Source organism: Botryllus schlosseri, chromosome 7 (assembly GCF_051294905.1).
Source record: "Botryllus schlosseri isolate E-star chromosome 7, Bs_hap1, whole genome shotgun sequence".
NCBI lineage: Eukaryota > Metazoa > Chordata > Ascidiacea > Stolidobranchia > Styelidae > Botryllus > Botryllus schlosseri.
This window is the reverse complement of record NC_137242.1, coordinates 3,749,538-3,773,566: the sequence shown is the minus strand read 5'-3', so window position 1 is coordinate 3,773,566 and position 24,029 is coordinate 3,749,538. Positions and strand designations below refer to the sequence as shown.

The window sequence follows — 24,029 nt, the reverse complement described above, 5'->3', positions numbered from 1 at the left end:
CGTTTCACCTCTGTCATGCCTGCCATTCTCTATAGCTAAGCTATACAAGCCAACGGTCGTTTTAATGGTCATACCAGCGTAGTCTGTGCTTGCCTTTACACTTATTTCAGGCATCATTGACGACTTTGACAGCACTAACGACTGTAACGAGTGAATTCATTTTGCTGTGAGAGTCTGATAATAAGTCCCCAGCATAAACGGCTGATTCAGCCAATCCTTAGAGCAGTGGTTTTTAACCTTGCCCCCAGCGCCCCTTGGGGGGCGCTGGCGATTTTGAAGGGGGCGGAAACGCTCAGGGGGCGATATGGGGGGCGCTGGGCTCAGGCAGCGGTATGGGGGGCGCTGGAGAAAAATGGCTTCGCAGTAGATGATGTGGTGGTAGGACATATCCTTAATGAGTATTCAGAGCAAATTAACACCGAAAACGTCGTTATATATAGCCTTCAAAATACATATAGGTTTAATTGTCCATCGGCGCCTAAATGACTGGCACCGAATGTTCCTGTCTTGGCAATCTGAACCCCAGAAGACGAATTCCATCTGGCAGGAAAAAATTCTATGCCAGTGAAGAAATACCAATTTGAAATCGTGTGCGTCTGTTAGTTTAGTACGATTGGGCGACAGGAATATTCCTGTTGGGCGATTCTATATTTTTTGATATAGCAGACAGGAGGTCATGAAATAACATCATGCAACGAAGTCATACCAACGGGTTCGCCCGCCCGAATATGTTTAATTATTAGTTACGGGCCCTACAGTTTCCAAGACACCTCATAATGTTCGCTTTAAGTTTTGATGAGTCTGCGCACACTCAACGACTCACTGCGCTGACCCTTGGACAACAGCGCATATCGACTAAAAAAAGGTCATAACTTCGGATTTGTTGCGCGCATCATAGATTTTCTGTGCGCAGAGACTGTGTCAGCACTGCGCACGTGCGCAGCTTAGAGGGAACATTGCACCTCACTCAGCTCTACCGGTAAATCTGGTAACGTGAGCAGAGAGGACAAGAAATTGATAGCAATATATATGCAATCCCCGATCTTACTGACCGATTTTAGCATGAATTATCGTAAGTTTTCGCGCTTCGCACGAGCTCGCTAAACAGTAGGCTACAGCTGATTCCGTGGCAAAAGCGAACAACGTGATGGGGCACGGTCGATTTATCACCCTATGGGAGCCCAAGACCCAAGTTTTTTCGGGGGCCTGACGAAGTGCCGTTTCGTTCCTGCCAACGGGTATACGCCCGAAGATGTATAATTAATATTGAGGGGTCCTACGTTTTCAATCACACATTACTCAGCTTTACCGGTAAAGCTGTTTACGTGAGCAGAGAGAGGATAAAAATTGATCTCAATATACATGCAATTCCCGATCATATTGACCAATTCAATCATTAATTTGTGAAATTTTTCGCGCTTCGCGCGTCTAGGCGAGAATAGCTGCCTCAGTAAATGGACACCCAATGTAGATGACTAGTATCAGCAAATAGCGGACAGCCGAATGGGGTCTGGGGGCGAAGCCCTCCGGAAATTTGGTTTATCACCCGATGGGGGACCCAAGACCAACGTTTTTTGTTTGGGGGGGGGGCTGACGAAGTGCTGTTACGGCCCTCCCTCTTACTCATTGTCTTTATTACATTCCTTACAATATGGGGTTGGGGGGGCGCTGGAGCACGATAATTTTTGAAAGGGGGCGCTGGAGGAAAAAAGGTTAAGAACCACTGCCTTAGAGCATTCAAGACTTCAATTATATACCACGACTGGAGCCTAATAAGATCAGACAAAGAAGTGTCATTGTTGAGCTTTATATTTGTATTCAATGATGATGCATCTCTTCTGAAACGAGAAATTCGTTCGCCACTCGAATAAGCGCCTATGCAATATTTCTCCCCGTGTTCTGTGCTTTCCCTCGGTCAAAACAGACATGAAGGCTACGGTGATTTCCTTCACAATAAGTCAGTCATGCTTTAAAACTTTATGTGAAGCAGCTGTTGTTTGTTCATCATCATGTATTTAGTAACTCAATATGTCCTGAATTAATCTGAAATTATCATATGACAACCAACTTACAATGCGCTTACAGAATCACCGCCGATAGCAGACTCCTTTAACAACTAATCAGCAAGCCACCAATCGCTTTCGTGATTATTAGTCTTGCCGCCGCTCTGTGGTCGCTATGGCACGCCCGTCGCCGCTCGTCGGTAGCTACTTTCAAACGCTTTGCGACAAATGTTAACGACTCTTCTGTGAGCTTATTCCAGGCTCATTGCTGTTTTTTTTTATCAATAATCTATAGAATGGGGCATTGATGCCCATCATTTGTGAGATTTTCCAAATTTTGGACAACCCTAGTGTATATATATAATACAGGTAAATACACGGATCATACGGTTTTTAAAGTAGCAAATAGCAACACCTTTATTCGCGAACAATTGAATTGGCAAAAATGCGATGATTGTCCGGTTGATTGTCCGGTATTTTTTAATATAGCAGACAGGAGGTCACGAAATAATATCATGTAACGAAGTCATACCAACGGGTCCGCCCGCCCGAAGATGTTCAATTATTATTTACGGGCTCTACAGTTTCAACGACACCTAACTCAGCTCTACCGGTAAATCTGATTTGGTGAGCAGAGAGGACAGGAAATTGATAGCAATATATATGCAATTCCCGATCTTATTGACCTATTTTATCACGAATTATCGAAAATTTTCGCGCCTCACGTTGGTTCACTAAACAGTACAGCTATAATTTCGTGGCAAAGGCGAACAACGTGATGGGGGGTCAGTTTATGACTCTATGGGAGCCCAAGACTCCGGTTTTTTTAGGGGGGCTGACGAAGTGCTGTTTCGTTCCTGCCAAAGGGTAGCCTATACATCCAGAGGTGTTTAATTATTATTGAGGGGTCCTACCTTTTCAAACACACCGCACTCAGCTCTACCCCCGGAAAATCAGATTACGTGTGCGGAGAGAGGATAAAATTGATAGGTGGACTGGGGGGCCATGGGGGGTGAAAATGTCAGTTAGATATATTTAACGAACACGGCCAAAAATGCGATGACGGATTATTCTACATATGACACGAAAGTTGACTAAAAAAAGGTCAGAACTAGGGCGGTTTTTTGACATGTCAAAATAACTCAAAATTTTGTCAAAATTGTAAAGTTAGGTCCAAAATTGTCAAAATTGTTTACAAAAGTCAAGTTTTTTAAACGCTTATAACCTATAATTCTGTAGGCGGTCTAGTTTGATACTCGAGCAATAGTCAGCTGACATATGTAAGCTCCAGTCTACTCTGGTATCTTACCCCCATCATCTTCAGATCTTGGGGAGCATTTTCTCCTTGTTCATCTCTGACTATGTCAAGGTTTTTAGGTAAATTATTTAGATATTTTAGCTTTTTTGAATGTCTGCTGTCCGACATAAACATATGGCAGTGACACATGTGTATCAGGGTTACATGTGCAACCTAATTGTCTGACCGCTAGGAAACACAATATTTCAAAGCTTACACATATGATCCAGTCGTGCTCGTGATGATATTGCAATAATGCAATGTTTCTGTATCACTCTTAATGTTTCTGTATTATTCACGAAGACTAACCGAGTGTGCAATTGTTACTGCACCTAAGACTTTGCCATTTTGGAGAATGGCACACTTTAGTATCATTTTTGAGCTACCTATAGGCATTTGCCATTCACTTGACATGTTAATCAGGATTCCTAAGTCCTCCAGTAATCCATGGTAACGGTATCACCGCAATACACAAAGCTACCGAAAGTAGGCCTACGAAGAAAAGGCTGTTTCTCCATAAGGAAAGTCAGATACCTTCTCTACCTTGCCAAGTAATCTTTTCTCACTTCATAAGGATGTTGAAAGTTACGAAGATTTCCATTCCAAGTCTCAAAGCTTATGTCAGATCAATAACTCGTGTTGATCGACTACTTTACGTTCTGAATCAACTTCGATTTCAAAATCTTCATCATTTGGCCTGCTATGCCTAAGATCAGGGCCGTAACAGCACTTCGTCAGGCCCCCCCCCAAAACGTTGGCCGTGGGCCCCCCATAGGGTGATAAACCTAACTTCTGGGGGGCTTCGCCCCCCAGACCCCCCTTTGGCTGGCCGCTTTTTGACGCTATTTTACATCTGCATTGGGTGTCCGTTTAGTGAATCAGCTTTTCCCGCCTAGACGCGCAAAGCGCGAAAAATTTCAGAAAATCATGATTGAATCAGGCAATATGATCAGGAATTACATATATTGCTATCAAATTTGATCCTCTCCCTGCTCACGTAATCAGATTTACCGGTAGAGCTGAGCGAGGTATGTTTTAAAACGTAGGACCGCCCAATAATAATTAGACATCTTCGGGCGTATACCCGTTGGCAGGAACGAAACAGCACTTCGTCAGCCTCGCCCCCCCACAAAAACTTGGGTTTGGGGGTCTCATAGGGTGATAAACCGACCCCCTCATCACAGTGTTCGCTTTTGCCACGAACTTAGCTGCACTGTTTAGTGAGCCAGCTCGAAGCGCGAAGATTTTCGATAATTCATGATACAATCGGTCAATAAGATCGGGAATTGCAAATATATTGCTATCAATATCTTGTCCTCTCTGCTCACGTTATCAGATTTACCGGAAACTGTAGGGCCTGTAAATAATAATTAAACATCTTCGGGCGGCCGGACCCGTTGGTATGACTTCGTTACATGATTTTATTTCGTGACCTCCTGTCTGCTATATCAAAAATATAGAATCGCTCAAACGTACTAAACTAAAAGACGCACACGATTTCAAATTGGTATTTCTTCACAGGCATATATTTTTTCCTTCTGGATGGTATTTGTCTTCTGAGGTTCAGATTGCCAAGACAGGAAGCAACATATGGCGCCAGTCATCTAGGCGCCTATGGACAATTAAACCTATTATTTTGTATATATAACAAAGTTTTCGGTCTGCGTAAGGGCAGTCTGTTTCGGCTAAGATTTTCGCGCTGCCGATCGTTCTGGCACACTTCTTGGAGTCGCATGTAATAAGTCCTAAATCGTTATATATCTTGGTGTGTAGTGGCGTATATTAATGGCCAACGCCGATATGTCCATTTCTATAAATCTTGCGTGTTTTTTCTTGGGGGAAGAGTACCAAATAATCAAGATATTTGGCAACTTTAAATCGCGCGCAGCGCGAAAAATTTTGGATAATAATGCATAAATTTTCAAAAAATACTCTATAATTTATGCTAATTCACGAAATAATTTGGGGCCCCCTTCGAGCTCGGCCCCCCCCCAATTGGGGGGTTTGGGGTGCGGCAGTTACGGTGCTGCCTAAGATCTTCATCTTGATCCAAATTATCGAGCGTATAGAAGTTTCAGGTTACACTGGATAAGCTGAATGGGGCATTGGACCTATAGCTGATAGTAAATGTCATGATTTTTTTCTTGCCATATCCCGCAGTTTGCATCAAATATGTGTGTGAAATATCCTCGGATGATTGCATCCTGTAACGAGTCTAACCAAAAATGGGTGAAAACATCGGCCTAGATCGAAACTAGTACCTTTTTCCTACATAATTCAATCGAGCCCTTGACTATATAACTTATTATATGGTAAAAGTTTGGATTTTGATATGAAATTGAAAAGTAATATAACTAAATTTGTGAAAATTTGCATATTTTGGGCATATGTCGCAGAGCAAAAAGTTGACGTGATATAGAAGAAAACCAGTGAAATTTTTGGAATCAGCACGGCAAAATTAGCCCAAATCAAGTGCCAAATCAAAGTCAACAAAATTTTCGTTCAAAATTGTTGCCCGTGTTAACTGCTCATTGTGAATCATAAACGGCCAAATGAAACGTACTGAACGTACCGCAATATCCTATCTGAATTAAAACTGAAGTGCATGATGAAGATTGTGATATAGACAAATTGTCAGAATGAAACAACACGGTGTGTCACCAGCAGTGTACGCACAACTTCAGTGATGCCATCCATCCAACAACTGCTGCTGTTGACCGAGAATGTAGGAAAGTGTCTTTCGTTGTACTGCAACAATTCTTAATTATTTCTACCATGATGCGTGATGATACTGGAATTCTTCATAGATCCAGATTTCGTTAAATAAATTTGTCAGTTTCAAGTCAAATAAGTTTTTCAGGTCAACCTTCTTCGTAAGGAAAGACAGTTCCAACCAGAAATGAAGATAAATAGTACAATTCTAACATTTAAATAGGTTCCTTGTGGTGCAGAATTTGAATATTGCAACGAACAACACATTCATATTCGCAATTTATTCACTATAGGCTTTTCAACTGACCCTCGTCGGTAGTGACCGCCAGTATAATACGGAGATTGCAATTCGAAATATAAATATGAAATAGGTAGTGTGACGTAAGAATGGTATAACAACAACAACGAGAGAAATCACGAAACGAGAGCGTTAAGCAAAAATGCAATTAGTGCAATACAAATTGGCTATAATATATACACGGAGAGAATAGAGTCGGTCCTTTTGCCGACAAAGAATCGGTTGCTCGAGTTTTATTATAGTCGATTCGAGAACCTTTAAATGGAACAGACTACGTCCACGAGCAAGAATTGAAAATCTGCTATCTTTATACGATTTTGCACACTCTGGATGCGTAAGAAGGTGCTGACCGATTGCAGAGTTACATGCCATGGTCTGGTCATAGTCGCGCAAGAAAGGGTTACTTGTCTGCGATTGACTGTCTGAAATAGCATTGACGTCAAGTTTTCTAATCTGCTAGGGCACATGTTGGTTGATTCTTTGTTGCAAACGACGTAAAGTACGACCCACATACCGACTGTCGCAGTGGCACGTATAATTGTAAATAATACTACTCTGTTTTAACATTATGTGGGAAAACACATAATTTACGTACACGAGGTCCAAATTAAGTTTTTCAAGGTGAAAAAAATGTCAAAATTATGATTTTTTCAGGTCAAAAGCTTCTCTCTTTTAGATAAAATGAATCGCTCTAGTCATAACTAAACGTAAAATGGGCGCGCAAACCGGTTTTCAGAGCACCTACTCGGAAAAATGACCTCATGTTTAGTCAATTCCCCAGCGATCAGAGTTCCCGTATCTTTGTCCTCTATTTTGGATCCTATAATATTGGGGGGCGAAAATTTGTGTCCAGCTTGAGAAGAGGGCGATAATTCGAAAAAGGTTTGGAACCACTGGTCTATGCGAAGTAAAGAAGAGGCATGCACACTGAATTAAGAGTAAAGCAGAGAATATAAAAGGCAAGCGACAAAATGAGGTGACATTTGGCGGAAAGCCAAATGGCTAACTATAGTACAGGGTTGCCATACGTCCGGAATTTCTCGGACATGTGCGGAATTTCACTGTTAAAACTGTGTCCGGGAGGAAATTCTAAAATATGCCTAAATGTCCGGAATTTTGAAGGCTTGAAGTAAGCTGATAATTTTTTTTCGTAAATCAACATAAACAACATTATTTTTCGGCAGATTTATGCTACATGGAATTTTTTTCGCGCTGCGCGCGAGTTAGTATCACATAAAATGATTAATGTATGAGGACTACCGCCCTCGTAAAAACTGCAATCCAAAATAAATAAAAATGACCTTCACTTACTGAAATGAGTCTAATTGTAATGGCAATTGTAGAAGAAAGGTAGGCTATATTCCTAGAGTCGGTTAAGGTCGTATATGCTTTATTCAAAGATAGTAGTTATAAACATGGAGCGCGTTTGCCTTTATTCTGGGTTTCGCAAAGATGTTGAACGTAATCTGCTTCCAAAATAGGCCGCGAGTAAGTCCGGGCAAAGGTACTCACGTTTTTTTAATAATCAGCCTATCCAATTTTAACCTGGGCCACGGAACATTTTCAAATTGGAAATGGAGTCGCGACCATAAAAGGTTGGAAACCACCGGGTGCGTGATATTTATATAGCTCAGTGGTGCACACGGGCATTAGGCTGATAAACAATATTATCGGTGTGACATGAGCACGACTTAACGATGTAGGCCTACGTACAATTATGCTCCCTGTATTTTCGAAGTTATCTACCGCTAACTTTGATCATGCGGGCGGAGAGAGGATCAAAACTTTGTAGTATTATATGAAAGAACCAATATTATTGACAGAATTCATTCAAAAAATTAACGACCAGATAAATATAGAAACCAGATGCATATAGCAAGCCCCCCAGAAGTTGCATCGATTATACCCTATGCTGGGCCTAAGATCATTGTTTATATGGGCGGGAGAGGGCTTAAAAAATGTGGTATCGGTCATGGTTACAACTTACAACACACAACCACATACTCCTGAACCGGATCGTGACCACCTCTGGTTGATAGGCAAAGCTCTGCTAGTATGACGTCATATTGGCCGACAAAGTGCTCATATTTCATGTTTAAATCCGCTAGTTAGCGCTAGTGAGTGTCCGGAATTTGAGTCACGAAAATATGGTAATCCAAGACTAGTATTTATTTTAAAGAAATTGCTTGTATTTCGACTTGAATGCGGACATGCTCGACGACTGTCGGATAGCCGGCGAGATGCTGTTCCACAAGTGGGGTCCGGCATTCTTGATAGAGCTATGCGTTTTCTTGTATTCCGTCCCGATCACATGGTAGTTGTTCTTCGTTGACGCGCGTGTGCACTTTGAAATTTGAGGGACATTGACCGCAATGTAACTGATATACACTTGGCAATTTCTAGCTTCCTCATCTTCTATGTTTAGAACGTAATGATCAAAGTCCATACTAGAATATGAGCACTTGAGTCGCAAATTGCGGTTAGACGATTATATCCAAGTTTAACAACGTAAGCAGCTATGCAAAGGTCACTGAGCAAATTGGACATAAAAAAAACTTAACCGTAAGTAGTAGAGAAATGGTGGATATGCCCGCATGCAAGCTTTTAACTTAAAGAAACTAACTTCTCCAATAAAATAAAGAAACAAAGGATAACCGACTTACGCATTTTGCAGAATTGCAGTGGGTAGTTCCCCCCCGTGACGGATTGCTGCAGAGGTTTGATCAATAATTTCTGTGGCTGAAGGTATGATGTCGCTACGGCTAGTGATTTTCGGTTCAAATGAGGGTGATATATGTGTATTCCTGGTATCATTTCCAAGGTTGCTTGTAAAATTACGTAACTCACTATCGGGCGATGAGTGGATTCCAAAACTAGAAATGGTCCTGCCTGGCGATTTAAAACTCGGCTGACCTATCATGTCGATCAATGATTTCCGGTTCAATTGAGTACGAGTGCCATCTGCGTATGCTGAAAAGTCGTTTGTGTTGAATAAAGTTTTATTATTAGGCGAGTTTTCTCAAGGTTATTGTAATCTTTGCTGTAATTTTCCGCGTATGACGATCGAATCCTTCTGGATCTCTATGGTGTGTAACCCGACGAAACGGAAAAGTTCGCCTGGCGTGACTCGGCGTGTAATGGCGGGTTTGATTGACTGATGGGTATATGATCACAACTTATGCTATGTTTCAAGCGTATGGTCAAGGTCACACAAATCGATGTAAAGTCCGCTTGGTTGAATTGTCGTTCTTCGATGGGGGTGGGGGACAGTTGGCTGTTTTTAAGGGCTACATTCAAAACTACTACCTTAACCCGCTGTCAGTCAGGCGCAGTGACGCCCGGATGTAAAGATTTGGTGTTATGAAACTATCCTGCTGCTGTTTATATTTTAAAGCTCAACTGGCGTATGATTTCTCTTGGATCTGTCAACGCTCCTCTTGGTTCGTGGGAGCCTATATGCCATATCTCAGGTGTACGGTCAAGGCGTTAGGCCACACGAAACGATGTAAATTCACGCTTGACGTTTGATCTGACATACTCTGGTCGGGAGCTACGCTGTAGTTTTCCGCGTATGACAATCGAATCTTTATGGGTTTCTATGGTGTGTAACCCGACGAAACGGAAAAGTTTGCCTGGCGTGACTCGGTGTGTAATGGCGGGTTGATTGATTGATGGATATATGATTAAAACTTATGCTATGTTTCAAGCGTATGGTCAAGGTCACATGCATCGATGTAAAGTCCCGCTTGGTTGAATTGTCGTTCTTTGATGGTGGTGGCGGACGGTTGACTGTTTTTAAGGGCTACATCTAAAAATACTACCGTAACCCGCTGTCAGTCAGGGACAGAGACGAGCGGATGTAAATATTTGGTATTATGAGACCATCTTGCTCCGGTTTATATTTTAAAACTCAACTGCCGTATGATTTCTCTTGGATCTCTCGATCAATGATTTCCGGTTCAATCGAGGTGTGACTGCAAGCTATCTGTGCGGTGCACGGGTTATCAAATCAAACTCGTTTGTGTCATTGACTCCACATTGATATGACCGCACGCAGACAGTTTTGAATAAGTATATGGGATTCGGTTGAAAACGGCTTCATTACAAAGAACCTGAGATAAATCCATTGCTCTTGCTACTTGCTAGCCGCCGTTGTCAAGCGGTTGTTGACGACGTCCAAAACTAGGCCTACTTAGCAGTTTAGGACAGTAGATGGCTAGTATGCAAGGAGCGAGCGGCGTGTAAGATACAAACGAGCGTGAATTTGGATGGGCAAGCAACGCATTGAAGGATCTTTACTGGATTACTTTGGGATTTACGTTTATCCGGACCCGGATTAGTGGAATTTACATGCTAGTCGCCAAATAATTTCGCTGGCCAGTGATGTTCATGAATCAGCCGTGATCGATCAAGCGTGATGCGATGATGTCAGTCGGGGTTCAAAATAGGACTCGTTTGAGTTAATTACATCAAGGTAATCAGTTTTCTTCTGACTCGTGACTCTTGCATCGATGTGGTTCCTGTATCGAGAACTACGATACTCGATTCCATTATACGCCGACAAATCGGGGCCCGTATACTGTACAAATGAGCGTGGATTCGGATGGGAGTACAGCGCATTGGAGGATTTTTACTAGATTACTTTTGGATTTATGTTTATCCGGACCCGGATTTTTGGATTTTACATGCTAGTCGCGAAATAATTTCACTGGCAAGTGATGTCCATGAATCAGCCGTGACAAGAGCTTTATGTGAAAGAAAATATTATCCATCACGCAGCTTGAAAAACGACTTTACCCGCTGCGTGTCGAAATAGCGTAGGGGTCGATTCCGCAGCTGCAACACCAATGGGTTGCCGGCTCGAGTCCGACTGAGTTCGACTGCAGAATTCTTACCCCAAGTGTTGGAGTTTTATCTATGCTCCTAATTTTCATATAATCCGTGTAAGTGATGCCTTCTAGAAACTCAGAAGTGGGCAGTGCTACAAGTCGCTAGCTACGGGACACAAATGACGAAAATCATCCTGGTGTAAATGACCGTATCAGTAGTCTACAAGTCCCACGAATATCACAAACAACGAAGCAAACTCTACCCGTCATGATATCAACTCCATCAGGACATATTTTCAATATATTGAGATATGTAAATTTCATTCTTCATGTTTTCAATCTTGCAAGCGAACCATCTTTTTGGGCGGCAATAATACAAGAATTGTCGTTATCGGCTAACGCTCTCAAGGGCGATTTGGTATATGGAAATGTGAATATTGATTACGGCGGTGCGATCTTGGACGATTCTTGATATCAGGAAAACACCATGCGCAGTCTGAAAATCTTGTCGAACATTCGTACCCTGCTACAATACTAAGTGCAAAGCGTTATCGGAAAAAACATCGCGATGAAGCGGCGATCGACATGCATCGTACAACGACAAAACAATAATCACGCGCGCGCACTCACACACACACACACACACAGACAGACACACACACTAGAATACTAGTCAGGTTATCGGACCACGACCTGACACATCGATCCAGTTTTCCGTTCCATGCCATCTTATTTTGTCGCTTGTCATTCATATTCTCTGCTTTAGTTTCCATTCAATGTGCATTCGCCTTCTCTACTTTACCTATGTCAAGATGGGTGTCTGATTTCAAATACTACTCCAAGCTCCAATTCGTTTCGACACCTCACTGTCTTTCAATGTATCGCAGTTTTGTAGTGTTTTGAAACGATGAAAATATTAATAAACTGACGCTGACACACTAAATTCTCCCAAGAACAGCTGCAATACAGTAACGTTTGAGGTCTATATATTTGCGATTTTTTTTTTATTGCGCGTGAAGATTTAAAAAAGACTAGTCGAATAGGTAGGAGAAGACTGAAAGAGCCAAGCTCTAGCACATAATCGATATTTCGTCTTTCAGTATTGGTGTTTGTAAGATAGGACTAGAATCTGTGTATAATGAAGAAAATTACTATAATATGAAGGCGAGGCATTCAATAACACCCAAACAGAGTTCAGGAAAGCGTCAGTTGAACTGGATTACATTCGAAAATGAACGATGAGAAGTGAGCACAATGACTCGCGAAACGGAGTTGAACATTCGAATCCGGAGTTGGACTTGTTGGTGAATGGAAAATTATTCGATTTGACTCGAGTCCTATACAGTGCTGGGATCAAGGCACCATCTTCGAGTCACGAGTAAGGCTAGGCACAATGATTCGCGTACCCGAATCTGAAACGAGTAATAAATTTAGCGATTCTAGTCGAGTAGTAAAAGACGATTTTTTAGAGTAGGCCTACTGAAAATATACGCTTCTCGCCACTAAAAGTTAATTTATCAACGAAATTCATAGGTTCGATTCTATAGTTTCCAGTGTGGAAGCTGTAAAACTTTGATTGGATGTATCGCAGCATACACGAAACCTACAGTACAATGCTACGAACGTTACTGAAAGTAACAAATCGCTGGTTTGCCAGCTAATTTTAAGACTCTAAAGCATCACCAGATTTTTATGACTCCATATGGCGGGTGTTTTCAATCCGGATCCAAACATCTGGATAATAAGTAGCCAGTACACAATTAAGTAACTCCGTCGGTCGGAAGAAGCAGGCGGTCCGTGGGCATATGAGCATGCGCCATTACAGCATGCGAGACTTCGGCATGCGACAATTTGGCATGCGACACATGAGCATGTGGGTTAAATTACGGGTTAGGGGGTAGGTTAGGGTAGGATTTATGGTTGCATTAGGGTTAGGCTTTAGGCTAGGTTAGGCTAGGTTAGGTTAGGTTAGGCTATGTTTCGGGTTAGGGTAAGTTTTTGGGTTATAAAGTCACATGCTGAAGTGACGCATGCTGATGTGTTCCATGCTGAACTGTCGTTTTCCATTGTGTCGCATGCTCATATGTCGGGCAACCGAAGCAGGCGTATCACACGATATACTTTTTTCGTATCATTGATAATGATATCATCCACATTTCGATGTCTCTTGGAAGTGGCACGTGAAACGTCGTTGTTCCACCACCAATATATCTTCTACTGATGAGATGTCTTATTCGTTTAGATATCTGCCGCGTTTGTGGAAATCTTCAGCGACTATTATTTTTCTGGGGATCATTTTCGTTGAGCATTAAAATATGGTCTCTCGCAGAGCGTGACGGTCAAAAAAAAAATGTGCGACTCAAATATTCAGCGGACACCGCGATGCATTATTATACGAGACTCCTATATATCACTTGGAATACAGTACCGATGCCTTGTAATTCAGAGGCTGCTGTATCGAGAGCGTCCATGGCAGTTGATCGAATAACCATGTGAGAAGATGGTCAAATATGATTGTTTACTTCTCTATTACGGATATTCTATTTCGGAGTGTTTCCTTGTATATCCCCGACAGCGACGACATAGAGCTGATTATTACTGATCTCCCGATGTGAGAATGAAACTCGTGAAAAGAAGCTTGTGATCTACGATGGATTACAGAATATTCCGATGTCAACGCTGACGTTCGTGAAAATGGTGCGATTCGTTATAGTTCTGATCTTGTGTGACTACCCCAAACAGTAGATTATCGACTGTAAAACGTTTGTGTAGCTATAATTCGTATCCAAGTTGTTGAACTAAGACGGTAGAATCGAATGCCATTCATAAAAACTTATTCAAATACCTATACTAAGAGTGAACATTACAACGTTAAGTCACTTGAAAAGTTGCCGTGGTAGCAGAATATTGTTTGTGAATCGATATGGTTAGTAACAGCTGCATTGATCGCACATTTAATGCTATTTATCGACATCGGATCGCCTTATGAAATATCAGTGAGAGAACAAAGTGTGTGCCAACTGCCCTTTGTCGATGGAAATAAACACCTGTCTCCTATATTGTGTCAGAAAACAATCTGTTTTCATGCAATACGCATATTTGCACGCCAAGTCCTGCTAATTTTGTTGTCCGTTCGTTTTTGTATTGACATTAAGTGTCTTGTATCGCTCCTTTGACGATGGTAATTTGCCGGAAAAAGTCAGCACCTAAGATTAAAAATGAACCAGAGAACGAGCTCTTTCTTCGTGACCTTTCAATATTCACCTATGGTTTTGAATTCACAGCAAATGACATTATTGTTGCCAATATGTGAATTGCTATCGAAGATTCGTAGTAATGGTTTTGTCTGTTTTTAGGATGATATACTTCTCAAATAGTTTCCCGAAATGAGAGACTGTTATGGAAAGACACTTCGATCCGGATCCACCAGTACAGGGATGTGTATATATCGCGTCGGGCTGTCACCGCTCCGAATTATATAGACTCGCAACGTTCGCCAGGTTTTCGAGACTATCGTACGCAAAACGTGCAGATTTAGCATCTGACGGATATTACTGGCTAGGGTTCGAAGACAAAATTAAATGTTTCGGATGCAGTGTTTCACTCGAAAAATGGGTTGAAAAGGATTCGAATGTAAGTTGTCATGAAGCGAGTTGTGTTCGAGACGTATTCAACATTCCCGTTGAAAGATCGAATTTCAGGAGTCTATTACGGGAGTTTAAGCTCCAAATCGAGTCACCGCAAGTCAATAACAGCGACATAAAACTTGCGAATATCATTGACCGAGAATACGCGTGTTTTATTAAGAACCTCGACTTGAAAAGGGAATCGAAGCGACGCGAAACCTTCAAGAAATGGCCTAGCTATCCAATACCCCACGCAGTAGGCGAGTTGGCGAAACAAGGGTTTTTCTATCTCGGTAACTTAGACAGAACGCAATGCTTTAGCTGCTTCGGTGTTCTTCGCAATTGGAGACCCATAGACGACGTATCGGAAATACACCTTACACATTTTCCGAAATGTACTTTCGCACGTGGTAGCTTTTCAGGAAATATCGCACTAGCTGAGCACGACCGCGGTAATTTGGATGACTTGCTTCACGAGAAAATACGACGGCTCACTATCAATGTGAAAGAACCAGATGAGCCCTCCGAGGATGAAAAACAGTATCTTGCTGAACTATTCCCTTGCCTAAACCCCGCGAATCCTGTAATGTCGTCCTTGTCACGAAGAATAGCAACCTTCGTCGAAGGTTGGGATCCCGCTAAAATCAATGCTAGCGTCGAGCAACTAGCAAATGCGGGGTTTTATTACATCGATTCGGACAAGACGAAATGTTTTTACTGCAATGGTGGACTTCGGTGGGACCGGACAGACGAGGTTTGGACGGAACATGCTAAATGGTTTCCGCAATGCGAGTACGTACTTCGTATGAAAGGTATCGAATTCGGGCGACGCATCGAAAACACATATCCAAATCTCAATCGTCCAATTATTAGAAACCCCATCACGAAGTTGGAGTTGACTAAACGGCAAAGTGTTCTGCGGAATCGTCAATCAAACGGTGGACCACCGTTGAATTGCATCGAAAGGGAGAGGCCATGGCGTGTAAACGATGTGAAATAAACATAAATGAATATGACTATAGCATGTAGACATCTTTGCATTGTTTCTGGACTTCTGGGATTGATGTAGAACGCAGTGGTGGCAGTCACGAAGTACTTCTATTTTTTCTCAGAATTGTGGTAGGTTTTACCTAATTACACTATATACTCAACTGCCTTGTGTTGGACTACTTCTTGTTCCATCAGTTGGATTAGACGGGACGTTCAAAATGGTTTTAAAACTGATGGAAGAAGAAGTAGTCCAAGGTTGCTATTCTTCGTGACAAGGACGACATTACAGGATTCGCGGGGTTTAGGCAAGGGAATAGTTCAGCAAGATACTGTTTTTCATCCTCGGAGGGCTCATCTGGTTCTTTCACATTGATAGTGAGCCGTCGTATTTTCTCGTGAAGCAAGTCATCCAAATTACCGCGGTCGTGCTCAGCTAGTGCGATATTTCCTGAAAAGCTACCACGTGCGAAAGTACATTTCGGAAAATGTGTAAGGTGTATTTCCGATACGTCGTCTATGGGTCTCCAATTGCGAAGAACACCGAAGCAGCTAAAGCATTGCGTTCTGTCTAAGTTACCGAGATAGAAAAACCCTTGTTTCGCCAACTCGCCTACTGCGTGGGGTATTGGATAGCTAGGCCATTTCTTGAAGGTTTCGCGTCGCTTCGATTCCCTTTTCAAGTCGAGGTTCTTAATAAAACACGCGTATTCTCGGTCAATGATATTCGCAAGTTTTATGTCGCTGTTATTGACTTGCGGTGACTCGATTTGGAGCTTAAACTCCCGTAATAGACTCCTGAAATTCGATCTTTCAACGGGAATGTTGAATACGTCTCGAACACAACTCGCTTCATGACAACTTACATTCGAATCCTTTTCAACCCATTTTTCGAGTGAAACACTGCATCCGAAACATTTAATTTTGTCTTCGAACCCTAGCCAGTAATATCCGTCAGATGCTAAATCTGCACGTTTTGCGTACGATAGTCTCGAAAACCTGGCGAACGTTGCGAGTCTATATAATTCGGAGCGGTGACAGCCCGACGCGATATATACACATCCCTGTACTGGTGGATCCGGATCGAAGTGTCTTTCCATAACAGTCTCTCATTTCGGGAAACTATTTGAGAAGTATATCATCCTAAAAACAGACAAAACCATTACTACGAATCTTCGATAGCAATTCACATATTGGCAACAATAATGTCATTTGCTGTGAATTCAAAACCATAGGTGAATATTGAAAGGTCACGAAGAAAGAGCTCGTTCTCTGGTTCATTTTTAATCTTAGGTGCTGACTTTTTCCGGCAAATTACCATCGTCAAAGGAGCGATACAAGACACTTAATGTCAATACAAAAACGAACGGACAACAAAATTAGCAGGACTTGGCGTGCAAATATGCGTATTGCATGAAAACAGATTGTTTTCTGACACAATATAGGAGACAGGTGTTTATTTCCATCGACAAAGGGCAGTTGGCACACACTTTGTTCTCTCACTGATATTTCATAAGGCGATCCGATGTCGATAAATAGCATTAAATGTGCGATCAATGCAGCTGTTACTAACCATATCGATTCACAAACAATATTCTGCTACCACGGCAACTTTTCAAGTGACTTAACGTTGTAATGTTCACTCTTAGTATAGGTATTTGAATAAGTTTTTATGAATGGCATTCGATTCTACCGTCTTAGTTCAACAACTTGGATACGAATTATAGCTACACAAACGTTTTACAGTCGATAATCTACTGTTTGGGGTAGTCACACAAGATCAGAACTATAACGAATCGCACCATTTTCACGAACGTCAGCGTTGACATCGGAATATTCTGTAATCCATCGTAGATCACAAGCTTCTTTTCACGAGTTTCATTCTCACATCGGGAGATCAGTAATAATCAGCTCTATGTCGTCGCTGTCGGGGATATACAAGGAAACACTCCGAAATAGAATATCCGTAATAGAGAAGTAAACAATCATATTTGACCATCTTCTCACATGGTTATTCGATCAACTGCCATGGACGCTCTCGATACAGCAGCCTCTGAATTACAAGGCATCGGTACTGTATTCCAAGTGATATATAGGAGTCTCGTATAATAATGCATCGCGGTGTCCGCTGAATATTTGAGTCGCACATTTTTTTTTTGACCGTCACGCTCTGCGAGAGACCATATTTTAATGCTCAACGAAAATGATCCCCAGAAAAATAATAGTCGCTGAAGATTTCCACAAACGCGGCAGATATCTAAACGAATAAGACATCTCATCAGTAGAAGATATATTGGTGGTGGAACAACGACGTTTCACGTGCCACTTCCAAGAGACATCGAAATGTGGATGATATCATTATCAATGATACGAAAAAAGTATATCGTGTGATACGCCTGCTTCGGTTGCACGACATATGAGCATGCGACACAATGGAAAACGACAGTTCAGCATGGAACACATCAGCATGCGTCACTTCAGCATGTGACTTTATAACCCAAAAACTTACCCTAACCCGAAACATAGCCTAACCTAACCTAACCTAGCCTAACCTAGCCTAAAGCCTAACCCTAATGCAACCATAAATCCTACCCTAACCTACCCCCTAACCCGTAATTTAACCCACATGCTCATGTGTCGCATGCCAAATTGTCGCATGCCGAAGTCTCGCATGCTGTAATGTCGCATGCTCATATGCCCACGGACCGCCTGCTTCTTCCGACCGACGGAGTTACTTAATTGTGTACTGGCTACTTATTATCCAGATGTTTGGATCCGGATTGAAAACACCCGCCATATGGAGTCATAAAAATCTGGTGATGCTTTAGAGTCTTAAAATTAGCTGGCAAACCAGCGATTTGTTACTTTCAGTAACGTTCGTAGCATTGTACTGTAGGTTTCGTGTATGCTGCGATACATCCAATCAAAGTTTTACAGCTTCCACACTGGAAACTATAGAATCGAACCTATGAATTTCGTTGATAAATTAACTTTTAGTGGCGAGAAGCGTATATTTTCAGTAGGCCTACTCTAAAAAATCGTCTTTTACTACTCGACTAGAATCGCTAAATTTATTACTCGTTTCAGATTCGGGTACGCGAATCATTGTGCCTAGCCTTACTCGTGACTCGAAGATGGTGCCTTGATCCCAGCACTGTATAGGACTCGAGTCAAATCGAATAATTTTCCATTCACCAACAAGTCCAACTCCGGATTCGAATGTTCAACTCCGTTTCGCGAGTCATTGTGCTCACTTCTCATCGTTCATTTTCGAATGTAATCCAGTTCAACTGACGCTTTCCTGAACTCTGTTTGGGTGTTATTGAATGCCTCGCCTTCATATTATAGTAATTTTCTTCATTATACACAGATTCTAGTCCTATCTTACAAACACCAATACTGAAAGACGAAATATCGATTATGTGCTAGAGCTTGGCTCTTTCAGTCTTCTCCTACCTATTCGACTAGTCTTTTTTAAATCTTCACGCGCAATAAAAAAAAAATCGCAAATATATAGACCTCAAACGTTACTGTATTGCAGCTGTTCTTGGGAGAATTTAGTGTGTCAGCGTCAGTTTATTAATATTTTCATCGTTTCAAAACACTACAAAACTGCGATACATTGAAAGACAGTGAGGTGTCGAAACGAATTGGAGCTTGGAGTAGTATTTGAAATCAGACACCCATCTTGACATAGGTAAAGTAGAGAAGGCGAATGCACATTGAATGGAAACTAAAGCAGAGAATATGAATGACAAGCGACAAAATAAGATGGCATGGAACGGAAAACTGGATCGATGTGTCAGGTCGTGGTCCGATAACCTGACTAGTATTCTAGTGTGTGTGTCTGTCTGTGTGTGTGTGTGTGTGTGAGTGCGCGCGCGTGATTATTGTTTTGTCGTTGTACGATGCATGTCGATCGCCGCTTCATCGCGATGTTTTTTCCGATAACGCTTTGCACTTAGTATTGTAGCAGGGTACGAATGTTCGACAAGATTTTCAGACTGCGCATGGTGTTTTCCTGATATCAAGGATCGTTTACCGCGGCGAATCGTCCAAGATCGCACCGCCGTAATCAATATTCACATTTCCATATACCAAATCGCCCTTGAGAGCGTTAGCCGATAACGACAATTCTTGTATTATTGCCGCCCAAAAAGATGGTTCGCTTGCAAGATTGAAAACATGAAGAATGAAATTTACATATCTCAATATATTGAAAATATGTCCTGATGGAGTTGATATCATGGCGGGTAGAGTTTGCTTCGTTGTTTGTGATATTCGTGGGACTTGTAGACTACTGATACGGTCATTTACACCAGGATGATTTTCGTCATTTGTGTCCCGTAGCTAGCGACTTGTAGCACTGCCCACTTCTGAGTTTCTAGAAGGCATCACTTACACGGATTATATGAAAATTAGGAGCATAGATAAAACTCCAACACTTGGGGTAAGAATTCTGCAGTCGAACTCAGTCGGACTCGAGCCGGCAACCCATTGGTGTTGCAGCTGCGGAATCGACCCCTACGCTATTTCGACACGCAGCGGGTAAAGTCGTTTTTCAAGCTGCGTGATGGATAATATTTTCTTTCACATAAAGCTCTTGTCACGGCTGATTCATGGACATCACTTGCCAGTGAAATTATTTCGCGACTAGCATGTAAAATCCAAAAATCCGGGTCCGGATAAACATAAATCCAAAAGTAATCTAGTAAAAATCCTCCAATGCGCTGTACTCCCATCCGAATCCACGCTCATTTGTACAGTATACGGGCCCCGATTTGTCGGCGTATAATGGAATCGAGTATCGTAGTTCTCGATACAGGAACCACATCGATGCAAGAGTCACGAGTCAGAAGAAAACTGATTACCTTGATGTAATTAACTTAAACGAGTCCTATTTTGAACCCCGACTGACATCATCGCATCACGCTTGATCGATCACGGCTGATTCATGAACATCACTGGCCAGCGAAATTATTTGGCGACTAGCATGTAAATTCCACTAATCCGGGTCCGGATAAACGTAAATCCCAAAGTAATCCAGTAAAGATCCTTCAATGCGTTGCTTGCCCATCCAAATTCACGCTCGTTTGTATCTTACACGCGGCTCGCTCCGTGCATACTAGCCATCTACTGTCCTAAACTGCTAAGTAGGCCTAGTTTTGGACGTCGTCAACAACCGCTTGACAACGGCGGCTAGCAAGTAGCAAGAGCAATGGATTTATCTCAGGTTCTTTGTAATGAAGCCGTTTTCAACCGAATCCCATATACTTATTCAAAACTGTCTGCGTGCGGTCATATCAATGTGGAGTCAATGACACAAACGAGTTTGATTTGATAACCCGTGCACCGCACAGATAGCTTGCAGTCACACCTCGATTGAACCGGAAATCATTGATCGAGAGATCCAAGAGAAATCATACGGCAGTTGAGTTTTAAAATATAAACCGGAGCAAGATGGTCTCATAATACCAAATATTTACATCCGCTCGTCTCTGTCCCTGACTGACAGCGGGTTACGGTAGTATTTTTAGATGTAGCCCTTAAAAACAGTCAACCGTCCGCCACCACCATCAAAGAACGACAATTCAACCAAGCGGGACTTTACATCGATGCATGTGACCTTGACCATACGCTTGAAACATAGCATAAGTTATAATCATATATCCATCCATCAATCAACCCGCCATTACACACCGAGTCACGCCAGGCAAACTTTTCCGTTTCGTCGGGTTACACACCATAGAAACCCATAAAGATTCGATTGTCATACGCGGAAAACTACAGCGTAGCTCCCGACCAGAGTATGTCAGATCAAACGTCAAGCGTGAATTTACATCGTTTCGTGTGGCCTAACGCCTTGACCGTACACCTGAGATATGGCATATAGGCTCCCACGAACCAAGAGGAGCGTTGACAGATCCAAGAGAAATCATACGCCAGTTGAGCTTTAAAATATAAACAGCAGCAGGATAGTTTCATAACACCAAATCTTTACATCCGGGCGTCACTGCGCCTGACTGACAGCGGGTTAAGGTAGTAGTTTTGAATGAAGCCCTTAAAAACAGCCAACTGTCCCCCACCCCCATCGAAGAACGACAATTCAACCAAGCGGACTTTACATCGATTTGTGTGACCTTGACCATACGCTTGAAACATAGCATAAGTTGTGATCATATACCCATCAGTCAATCAAACCCGCCATTACACGCCGAGTCACGCCAGGCGAACTTTTCCGTTTCGTCGGGTTACACACCATAGAGATCCAGAAGGATTCGATCGTCATACGCGGAAAATTACAGCAAAGATTACAATAACCTTGAGAAAACTCGCCTAATAATAAAACTTTATTCAACACAAACGACTTTTCAGCATACGCAGATGGCACTCGTACTCAATTGAACCGGAAATCATTGATCGACATGATAGGTCAGCCGAGTTTTAAATCGCCAGGCAGGACCATTTCTAGTTTTGGAATCCACTCATCGCCCGATAGTGAGTTACGTAATTTTACAAGCAACCTTGGAAATGATACCAGGAATACACATATATCACCCTCATTTGAACCGAAAATCACTAGCCGTAGCGACATCATACCTTCAGCCACAGAAATTATTGATCAAACCTCTGCAGCAATCCGTCACGGGGGGAACTACCCACTGCAATTCTGCAAAATGCGTAAGTCGGTTATCCTTTGTTTCTTTATTTTATTGGAGAAGTTAGTTTCTTTAAGTTAAAAGCTTGCATGCGGGCATATCCACCATTTCTCTACTACTACCGTATAGTAGCGCTACATTATTGTTCCAATACAGTTCAAACTAAACTACGTTATGTGACCAATTCACCATATATGGTCCATCGTACACCACGGAGGGTGCTTATTAACCCACGCTACGCGTAACGTTTTTCCAATCAGAATCGGTTTCCACGATACAATAATTAGAAAGGTTATATATTGCCTTATCCGGAATGCCGGATAATCATATGAAACCTGGGTGGATATGCTATAAGACACATTTCCAAGAAGTCAGATATGCGTTATTCGAGGCAGTTTAACCAAAATAAATTCACACTATCTTTTACGCTGTGATCTACGTAAATACTTACTAAAGGGATGGTGTGAACGTGAGGTTCACGTTCGCGTTCTGTATGTGAACCTCGGAAATTTTGAGGTTCGCGTTCACAACAGAACCTTGGTAGGTTCTGCACTGTGAACCTTTTTCATATATTTGCAATTTTCACCTCATTATAACAGCTTTGGTTCAATTTTATTGCATTTCAACTGCGGGCCACTCTGTGCATGGCGCTGGCAGCATAAACAATCAACACTAAACGGGCATCGGGCATGCACCTTGACGATCTCAAAAATTTGACTCGAATTTTTACAAAAGTTTGGTCCAAATATCCAGTTTTCCGTTTGTGAATATTTAGAGACTCTTTATTGTGAGATTGGCCCGCAATCACGTAACATCAAGAGCGAATTATACTGCATGTAATCAGCGAATGATGCTTATTCAACCGATCAATGAGATTGATATCGTTTTCTGATGTAAAAATCTATCAGGCGTACGGGGCCAATCTTGACTTCTTATGTATACTGTATCATAAAAATAATCCGTGCGAATGGGTTGCTGGCTACTGTTGTATAACTTGTTAATGGGGTAATATCGGTAGCAAGTATAGAAACCAGTTTTGCACTCTGCGCAATATCCATGTAGCAATACTCAGACGCCGAATATATTGTCCGGCCAGGCCTAGATCGTTAAGGCGTAAGCTTATAAGAGAATATATATTATCTGGCAAGTTCTCGTCGAAATTGTCGGCAAAGCGACGGAAGATATTGATTTTATGGGGTTATCATATTATTTGATTGCCTCAGTCGATACATATATTGGCGACGTTTAATACGTCAATATGTACTTCAGCACTCTGCCGTTATGCGGCTCGAGTCGTCGCTAGGTATCGTGGACTGTACTGTACAGTAGCCTACATGCACAGTACATTAATTTAGTTGAAATAAAAGGTTGAAATTAGCAATATGACGTCACGCGACGTCATGAGATTCACGTTCGCGTTCACACAGAACCTTTCAAAAAGGTTCGTGTTCACACGAACCTGAACCTTTCAGAGGTTCACACCATCCATAGGTTACTACCCCAGTTTGTTACTAATGCGCTATTTTTCAGAATTTGTTTTACTAGAATGGATCCTGGGGAGTTTATTAAACTGCTAGCGTTGGCTGCCGAAGATAGCGATAATGCGGACAGCGAAAGC

The 24,029-nt window shown here is 42.0% G+C and overlaps 1 protein-coding gene across 2 annotated transcripts; it reads left to right on the top strand.

Annotated features, from left to right (window-relative positions):
- The first annotated feature begins 11,606 nt into the window (after window positions 1–11,606).
- Window positions 11,607–16,217, top strand: LOC145442469 (baculoviral IAP repeat-containing protein 2-like). 2 transcript variants are annotated; one of them, XM_080320387.1, is made up of 2 exons: window positions 11,607–12,517; window positions 13,382–16,217. In XM_080320387.1, the coding sequence occupies exon 2, from the start codon at window positions 14,539–14,541 to the stop codon at window positions 15,763–15,765; it is 1,227 nt and encodes a 408-aa protein (XP_080176513.1). In that variant the 5' UTR covers window positions 11,607–12,517; window positions 13,382–14,538; the 3' UTR covers window positions 15,766–16,217. The 2 variants fall into 2 exon arrangements, with proteins under 2 accessions (XP_080176513.1, XP_080176514.1); XM_080320388.1 differs by lacking the exon at window positions 11,607–12,517 and having other exon boundaries at window positions 12,970–13,836; window positions 14,496–16,217.
- Window positions 16,218–24,029: the final 7,812 nt, after the last annotated feature.